Source organism: Falco peregrinus, chromosome 13 (genome assembly GCF_023634155.1).
Source record: "Falco peregrinus isolate bFalPer1 chromosome 13, bFalPer1.pri, whole genome shotgun sequence".
Lineage (NCBI taxonomy): Eukaryota > Metazoa > Chordata > Aves > Falconiformes > Falconidae > Falco > Falco peregrinus.
In genome coordinates, this window is record NC_073733.1 from 5,615,398 (window position 1) to 5,624,987 (window position 9,590).

At 47.3% G+C, this 9,590-nt stretch overlaps 1 protein-coding gene across 1 annotated transcript in view; it reads left to right on the forward strand.

Annotated features, from left to right (window-relative positions):
- PSMD10 (proteasome 26S subunit, non-ATPase 10) overlaps nt 1–9,337 on the forward strand; it is a 60,238-nt gene extending 50,901 nt beyond the window's left edge. Inside the window, exon 5 of the mRNA XM_055817942.1 lies at nt 9,200–9,337. Within this exon, the coding sequence (XP_055673917.1) occupies nt 9,200–9,209 (10 nt within the window). The 3' untranslated portion in view covers nt 9,210–9,337. The remainder of the gene's footprint in view (nt 1–9,199) is intronic.
- Nucleotides 9,338–9,590: the final 253 nt, after the last annotated feature.

Consider the following 9,590-nt stretch of genomic DNA (forward strand, 5'->3'; position numbering starts at 1 on the left):
AGTACAAAGGAATTGGGCCCCCTGTATTTTGGACTTCTGAGCTCCCACTGTGTTACAAAACCAGCGGTTGTTGGGGTTTTTTTTCCAACAAAATGGCCTCTGATTCTGAGGGCTCCTAGCCAGCTCCAGATGGCTCAGCAGGTGTTGCAAGTTCAGTATTACTGGGGCATAACAAGCAGGGTCAGGAAAGCAATTTATGACATGTCACCACTGGAGGCAAACATGGAGAAATTATGGTTGGAAAGAAGCAAGGTTGAGGTCAGTAAAGATTTTTTCAGGGTCAAAAATAAAAGCTAGAAATTCTCATAGGTGGTTGCTTTTTTCTTCACCTTCCAGTCCTGCAGTTTCTTTGGTTGAACTCAGCAAAACTTACCTTCTGTCTCCCTTTTTCATATTGAAGATATCTGGGTTCTGAGGATTGAATGAGTTACAAATGGGGACAGGGAGATGATTATTCTAAATATATAACCTTCACCTGCAGTGGTCTAGCTTTAAGCTGCTGATTTATCTCACTTTTAGCTACCATACATTTGTTAGTTGTTACCTTTTCGAGTATAACAGCTGAGAAGATGCTTTTAGGAGTAACCTTCATACCATGTGACATCTAAAAACACTGCTAGCAGCGCAGCTGGGCTCTTTAAAGCTGATACATCTCTTTTCTCCGTTGGCTGAGAGGGAAGCCTAGACACCAGGATATTTTTGGGGTGGAAATGTCAGTGCAGCAGAAATGCAGCACAACTTGCATGAGGAGCTCTAAACTGGCTCACAGCTAAGCTGGGGGGGGGGGGGGGGGGGGGCGGGAATGAAGATTTGTTACAAACTAATAAATGGGGAATTGCAGATTCTTTTACAACTCCATTATCTTAAGGGTGGAAGTGCAGATTTAGCACAAACCTCAGCACAGGCCTCTGCCCCCCACCCCAAAACCAAATGCATTTAGTGGTGGTGTGGGAGCGCTTCCCTCGTGCTGCCGCCAAACCCCCTGCCTGTGCTGGGCTGGCCGGAGGCAGAGTGGGGCTGGCAGGGTGACGGCATAGCCAGGCCTCTGAAATACTGGCATTCTCTTGCAGCTGGGACACGGCCATCCTTGTTCAGTGGGATATTAGAAGATTTCTCCGTGTCCCAGGCAGCTGTGCTTGTTTATTTGTGTTCTGGCAATCTGCAGAATTACAATGAACTACATCCTGCAAGATCTGCAAATAGTTCCCCACCTATGAAATAAACAGAAGTCTCAAATATTTAAGCTAAAGCATTAGATTATCAGTTTATTACCAGTAAAAGGCCTTATCGACCTTGAGGAGTCTGAGTCACACTTCTCCTCTGATGGGCTTTATTTTTTTTTTGCAGTGCTGGCTCTAGAAAATAATGGTTAGGACTGAGAAGCTCAGTCTTTTGTTTACCCTAGGTGGTAACTGTAGGATGGCTTATTTAATTAAAAATGGATAAAAGGAAGTAAATTGTATGTAATGCAAATTCCACCCATGCAGTTCCTTGCTAGAAGGAGATGCGTAGAGTTCAGTGTAGATAATTACTCGTGTGACGGTTGCATTGTATTAGGTAGAAATGGAAACTGAAGCCTTAACAAAACCTTCTGTAAAACTGTGGGTCTCATACCTTCTTCGGAAGCAGTGGTATTTCTGAGACCGAGTGCAAATAAGCAGAGTTCACCAGCTTCTAATGTGGCCAGTGGAGCATTTCTTCAATTGTGCATTCCCCACATGCACTGAATAGGGGAGTTTACTTGGTTTTTTGGCTTAGCATTGTATTGTTGTTCTAAAATACCTGCTGCCAGCTGCTCTCAAGGGGCTGGGCTAGAGACCTTCCTGCTCTGATAAACTCCAGCAACTCTTATGCTTGTAAGAACATCTCAGGGCTATTCTTGATCAATGGATGTCCTTCACTAAAGCTGCCCAGGGGGAGGAGGAGGAAAAAGATTTTAATAAAACAGCTGAGATTGTGGGGACGTTATTGGAAAGTGTAATGTGAGACAATGACTGAAATGGAGAGAAACCACCCAAGGCTGTGCTGACAGTGAGCTGAGCAGTGGTTTTTGTTCTGGCATGCACATGGGAGTGAAGAGCCATGGCTAGGGTCAGAGCTGGTGTCTTCCAGCCTGCTTCTTGGGGCCTGCTGAAGCTGCCCTCAGCACCAGCTGCTCTTCATCGTGTCTGAGGAGGGAATGGCACATTGTGTCACGTACAGCCCCCACCAAATAGAAAAAAAATCTGTATAACATCTGGGATTAATTGAGTTTGAGTAATGTTGACATTTGGAGGTAGGTGAGACCAAACCAGCCTGGCACTGCCAGAATTTGGCCTTGACATTCCCTGTGTGATGGTAACAGATGCATTTGTACATGGACTGCTCTGGGAGACCGCAACTACCTGCTTCGTTTGAAATTACTCTTTATCTTATCAGCTGTCTCTCATCCGAAGGCCATTTCTGCATGACTTGGGAGTTTTTTGGGTAGGAACAGTAGACCTCTTTACTGGGACAAGTCAGACAAAATGTCATTGCAGACAGTGCAGCCACAGCATTTTTAGTGGAATAGCTTTTCAGAAACCAATTACATTAAATATATTCTCTGTTCTCATAGCTCGCAGCTGCTCTTGGTCTGTGAAGGACTAGACAGTTCATAGCCACAAGTGGCATATTGCAAATTATGAGGAAATGGTGCAATACCGTTCCCATCCGTATTATTGCACCTTGAGGGCTTGTCTGTGTCTAAAAGGGAGCACTTAAACCAGTCAGGCTGCCACAGGTCTAAGTGAGACTCACACATCTGGCTCCCTTCTGCTGCCGCAGCCCCACGGGCTCGCCGCTTCCCAGCCCAGGACTGCCATTGCTGGCGGCGGCCGTGGCTGGTGCAGGCTGCAGCCAGCTGCAGGCTCCTGTGCTGGGTAGCACTGGGAGGCACTGGGGCTGCTCCACTCCCCTTCTGGCTGCAGCCGCAGCACCAGACTCGGGGCAGAGAGGCACAGTCCAGCCCCCAGGCACAGGAAGTTTTATGCTGGTTTTCAGAAAGACCATCCTATAGTTTGCTTTTTATGTCTTCTCTGCTGGTGAAGGTCATCAATCAAATGTCATAGTACTAGCCTGTGAGCATTATAACGGCTGTCAGTGTTTTGCCTGTAAAAATAGTGATGGCAATACCTCTGCATAGGTCATGGTACTGACAGCAGAAGAGATCAGTTGGGAGGATGAGTGGGGCTGGATCCTCCAGCATGAGACACAGCACAAAGCTGACCGTGGACTCTGTACAGATATGGCAGTTTTGGCGCTGAGTCTTTCTGGTATTGTTAGCTACAGCGTGTATTGAGGACTGCAGTGTGACTGTGGGTGCCAGGACCACATCCATCATTCTTAATACAATGTTACTCTTGGTTTTGACCTGCCCTACAAGAGCTGTCTCAACTATGAAGGGTATTGGGAAGTGTCCACACATTGTAAAGCAAAAGGAGGTTATTTCCTTACATTGTGATGGAATATGTGATAAAGAGGTATGGACAGAGGCAAGCAGCCTCTCCAGCTTGCTGCTATTTTCATCTGGCTATGAATAGTCTTGTGAGGTCAGTATTATCTATTCTGGGTTCTGTTATGTTTTGGGTGGGAATGTTCTTACATCTTTATTACATGGACCTGTGTGCAGCTCCAGGTCTCAAAGGGTGAGGTGGGTTTGGATGGTTCTGTGGTGACCTAGGTGATGAAATTGGGGTGTTAAATACTGTCACCATTTTTGGGTCCTGACTACCAAATTGGCAGGTTACAGTTCCTAAATTCATCCTCTTCCTTTGCACGCAATGCAGCTTCTGCTCAATGAAATCTGCTTGGGCCGTGGTGTATATTATTAATTTGTGCACATCCCAGTGCTGAGGAAGATGTGCAGCATTGGGAAGGAACAGTGTGCACTGAGAAATCAGAACTGAGACTGGAGTGTCCTGCTGATGGTCTATAGGTAATTTGTGTCTGTGGGCAGGTGACAGCAAGAGCACTGAGCTGGTGCTGCACATCTGAGCAGTTTGCGCTCAGGTTAGTTACGAAGAGCATTAAGATAGTTCTGTTTTGAGCTGGAGCTCAGTTAAACCTCCCAGAACTAAAATGAAAATGCAGATTAAAGGCGGTGACAGCACCTTCAGCCATCTGCCTTTCCAAAAGGGGCTATGTTTCATGCCTACTAGGCTAAGCAAGCATTTAAATGTCACCTGATAAAACTATTTGAAAGAGAGTTACTTAAAAAAACCAAGCTACTCCTTGAACAGCACCCTTCTGCACTGTAATAAAAAGGAAAACCTTGAAGAGAGAGGCTATATTAATTCAGGCGAGAGGTCTGTAACGTACCTTATTTCATAAATAGCTCTTACAGCTGCAGAAACTCTACATGGGATTAGTCTATTTATTTTGGAAAGTGCTCGAGAACTACACCTTCTCGAGCTTTTCCTTGAGGGCACAGCTGCATGCCCGTGACCTCTGCGGCCAGCAGGCTCTGAGAGGAGGCAGGACCAACAGCACAGGTAATTCGGTTGGGTTTGGTCACATGTGTGAGGACGCACAGCAAAGCGCCAAGGAACAAGGAAATGAGCATGGTCCAGGCTGCAGGCGGTCGCTCGCTGTGCCTCAGTGCGGGGATGCTCCCTGCAAGAGGATGATGCGCTCTGCTGAAGAAAGGTTGGTGTTTGTTTACCCCTTCACTTTTAGGGGTTGGGTATTGGGTTGGTGCTAGGGGAATGCATGTCACACCGCCACTTGATGCTTTGCTGAAGGGAGAAAGGGGCGGTTTGGGACAGGTCACAGATTTCTATGTCTCAGCTGGCATAAACGGGAGTCTCCCCGCATCTGTGCTTAGCACCTGGCCTTTCCTGGGCTGTCAGCTCCAAAGCGTGTGGGACTGCTGTTCTTCCCGAGTCACAGTGCTCTTTGCACTCTTTGCACATTCCAAGCAGCTGACAAAGGGAAGATTTATTCCTTTTATTAGTATCCTTCTTAGCTTTTCTGCTGGCAGAGCTGTCAGCGGTGCCCCATGCGAAGGCTGGCATTGTCTGGATTCCTCCTGGCTGCAGAGCTGCAGGCGGGCATGGCTTACACCACCTCTCTGGGCACTGTAAAACCAGTCTCGCAGGTGAAGATACCAGGGGCTGCAGCTGTTGGAAAAAGCCTTTTTGCACCTAAACACTGCTAAACAGTTCTGTAGTAGGTTAGATGGGGGGCAGAGGAGGGTGTGAGGAATGATCAAAACTCCCTGAGTAATGCCCGGAATGAGCAAACACCAAACTTCCTTTCTCTGGAAGAGAAATCCTGGCTGTGACACAGGTCTGTGAAGTGAGCAGCATGGAGCAGGTGAATGCAGAATAATCCTTACTGGGTTTTCTAATAAAATGCTTGGGGATATCGAATGAAGCAAGGAAGCGGTGGGTCAAAACAAAACATTGGCAGATACTTGTGCACTTCAAGCGGTGTGAGCCTGTGGGGCTGCGGGGCTTTGAGGATATTGCAAATGCTTAAAATTCATGTGAGTTCAGAAAGTAATTAGAAAATTCTGTGAAATGCAGAGATGTTGCTCCTGTTTCGGAGAGTCCCTGCCCTGTACCTTGCGGGAGCTGGCGCGCAGGATGGCTCGCTGTACCCTCCCTAGCCATATGCCGTTGGCCCTTGGTGAAGATAAACTGGTGCATTACAGGGACCTTCAGCCTAGCCGTAGCCTTTCCTGTAGTTCTAAACTGGACACTGAAAATCTGTTGGGAGATAAGATGTATACATCCTGGTATGATGTTTTAACGGAACAGGCCTTGTTTCTCCACCCATGTTTCTCGGGCTCCGGGTTTGACAAGCTGCTCAGCGGCATGACGTGCCATCGCGGATCTGCTCTGGTGACTGGAGCATTGGCTGCTGCTTGGGGAGGCAGCTGCAAGAAATCGAAAGCTATCACAGTAGAAGATGCAGCCAGTTATGCCACATGATAGGTCATGCTTCTGCCTGTCTCCACACCCCCTCCACACCCAGCGTTTGTCAACACGGGTGGGTGTGCGAGTCAATCTCATGTTCTCTTCCCTAGAAAAGCAGTTAGAGGGAAGAAAGTCCTTTGGGCATCCAGCGTGCTCCTCCTCTCAGATTTACAGTCTTCCCTGTAGCCATGATAATCCATATTGCCCATCTGCTTTGTCGTGCCCAGTGGCAGGACGCAGCAGGGCTGCTCCCCCTGCACTGGGGCATGGTGGTGGTGCAGCGCCTGAGAGCAGCCTGAGTTTGCTCTGCACAGTGTGCATCAGTCTTTAAGCAGACACTGCTAATCCGGACACAATTCGCTCTTTCATGACTCTCCGTTTTGCTCTTGTTGCCAGAGAGCAGTCCTGACCTAGGAGGGGTCTCCCACCAGCAGGAAGGAAGGAGAGTGCAATTTTCATTTTGCTTGTCACGGTTTGTCCAAAACCAGTTTACATCAGCAGGCTAACAAAGGTGCTTGCACTTAAGAGGCCCCAGTCTAGGGTAAAGCATGCCCCAGTGCTGCCCGATGACTCCCATCACTGCCGTACAAATTTGCAAGGCTTTTGTGTTTCCCTTCCCCGCTGTTTGCAGAGGTGGCGAGGCGAGGGCTGGGCAGGACGCACAGAAAGTGGCCCCATCCATGTGAGACCCACGGGGTCTTGGCTTTCTTATAGCTCTGTTGATTTAGGTGTTCGTACTGCATCATCCCTGTGGTCTCCAAACTGTTTATTAACAAGGCTTTGAGGCAGGAGAGGATTATGTGCAATCTAACAAAGCAATTCAAAGCTGTGTGGTGCTGCTTAAGCAGCGTGTGAAGTCTGGGATTAAGCGATCTGGGGGAGCAGGCGATGGCTAGCCACAGTGCGGTGTGCCTGCCTGATAACATACCGTACATGTCAGTTGATTTTTGCCTTTCATCTATTGTGCTTGCAGACCCAAGTAAACGAACAACACGCTCTCCCTTGTCACGGTGTACCGGAGTGGTTAGCGGTGGGGTTCTCCTGTATCTGCAGGGTCCAAGGCAGGGCAGCACAGTGCACCCATCCGAGGCTGCAAAAGCTCAGGTCTCCACGGGGCCAGCCCCGTGGCCCTGCCACATATGGAGGTCATTTCCCAGCCTCGTTTATTCTTGCTGGCCTTGGTCGACAGCTTTGCAGCTCCTGAGATGGCCAGCAAGACTTCCAGGTGGAGCGGTCTTCTGGACCGGCTCACTTTCCCACAGTGAGTGCATGAAGTGGTTTGATTTTTAACTATTTAAAATTAAAGGAGTTGGATGTTCGGTTTCCCTTAACCTTTTCTTTCTAATGTAACCACTCCAGTAAGATAAAACATTCTCGGGGTGGGGGGTGGGGGGGGAAGGCTGTTTACAAAGAGGTGACCTTTATTCTTTTTCTAATTGACTAACCATACTGATGAATAAGTCTTTGCTGAAAATGTTTTCTGAAGTACTTTCAGCCCACATGTCATGGGTTTGTTAAAAATAAATAGAAGTTCTAGAGAAGCAAATATTGTGAAAACTGTGTCCCTAGATACTTCTTTAAAAATAAAATCTGTCCCAGAAAATTCTGTAAATGTCTTTGTAGAAGTAGAATTGTGCCTGAGAGCCAGAGATGGTTAGAACAGGGTGTGGAAAAGCCATGCCAAGCTGGATGAAATGTAGGTTTAAACAATGGAGATTCATCAGGGCTTTTTATTACTGTTTCTGTTTTAGCTGTTTAGAGTGGTATTGACAGTTTCTCAGATGATAAAGACTATAATTGTAGTGTGACAAGCACAGCCTTGCTTGCCTCAAAGAAATATGAAATGTTTCCTCCAAAATTTTTCTTCAATAATTAGAGAGTTTTTATGACAATGCCCATTCCTTTTACAAGCCTTTTTATGTGGTGTCCTTTGGTATTTCTTTGTAAGCATTAAGGGCAGATGTCTATTCTTTCTTCTGACATGTTGTTGCACCATTTTGAAAAAGGCAAACGTTTGGGAATGTATCATGCATAAAATAACAGAAATCAGTGAAATCATGTAAAATGAGCAAAGTTCAACTGAAATACTTGTGCTTGACTTTGGATATGCTCGTTGATGGAGGAGGTGCACCATGTGGACACAGTCCAAAGAAATGACAAAAATGATGAAAACCCCAGCTCTGAGGAATCTGATGGAGTTGGGGTTGGTGGAGGCTGAAGTGTAAAACCCTGTGAGGATGGCTGCAAAGGGAGCACCTCCGTGGTGGCTGGGACAGGCCGGCATCGATCAGGGAGATCTGGGCTAGGCAATAGGAACAAGTTGCTTGCTACCAGTCAGCTAAGCACAGAAATAGGTTGCCTGGGAGGGCTGTGGTAGCTGTCCTTAAAGGGACAGGTTAGACAGAGTAGGCACGATACAGGCCGTGAGGTTAAGGAAGGCCTTCAGATCACATTTGCCCTGAAAGCTGGGATTTATTAATTTTTAATGACCTGACTCCCAAGGCTGTGGTTCTGGGAGAAAATGCCAAGTATGATGAAACCCATGGTCACCTGTCAGGCTTGGAAACAATGGAAAAATCCCATCTGGTGAGCTAGAAACTGCCTTCATGGACATGAGCAGAACTTCTGCTCCCTCAGACATGTGCCTGACTGCCCTCACGTTGACCAGGACGGAGAAGAAGGAATAAAGTAGCAAAGCAACACGTGGTTTACTCTTCTTCCATACCCTGCAGCCTCTGGCTTTTTTCATTGTCTTCTGGAACACTAAGTGATCTGCACCTGTATTGTTTGAATAGCAAATATCAGTGCAGCATAAAGCAAAGTGCACCCATACTAGAAAATGAGCAGCCTCTGGCATTCTATAGCATAACGTGCAGCAATAACACTTGCAGGTGGTTGTTCTGTCACTTTCCAATTGCTTTATGAAGGTTGGCTGCTTATTCTCCATCTCATTTAGGGCAGAAAGAAGTGAGGAAAAGAAGAATGGAGGTAAAGAGCAAGCAAGCGATTTGGTGATTTATATGCATACTTTGCTTGTAGCATGCTGAGTCAACTGTTTACCTGTTAGTAGGAAAGCGGCTAAAATAAAATACTGTCTCGGTTAGGTTAATACCACATGAGGAGCTGTAGGACGGGGAGGAAAGTAGGGCAGCTTGTTTTGGAACTTGTGCTGAAGAACAAATAAAAACCCCCAATGTACACATTCAGTTACCATATGTCGCGCTTATCATAAAAGGCATCTTGGTGTTATTTCTTTGCAGGGATGCTTGAACTCCACGGAGGCAGACTTCCCTGTTGAAGAAAGCGCATGCCAGAGGTGCTGGGGTTGCTGGTGGTGAGAAGAGCTTTCGTGCCTGTTGAGGCAGCTAAGGCGGACGGCGAGCTTGCTCCTTCCCGTGCTTGCCTGTTTGATTGACATTGGCTTCTAAATTGCTGCGGCTGTGCCTGAAGAAAAGCAAAGGAGCATAATTTTGCTGAGAGAATTTTTCTGGCAGGGGAAGGCGTGCAGTGCAGAGAAACGTGCCAGCGAAGAGCCTGGAAGTGCAAGTCCAGGTGCTAGCGCAACTTCCACCCAAGCCATGCTGTTGTGAAGTCCTTTTTCTCCAGCCGCGTCTTGCTCAGCGCACCAGAGCGGGCTGCACAGGGGCTGCC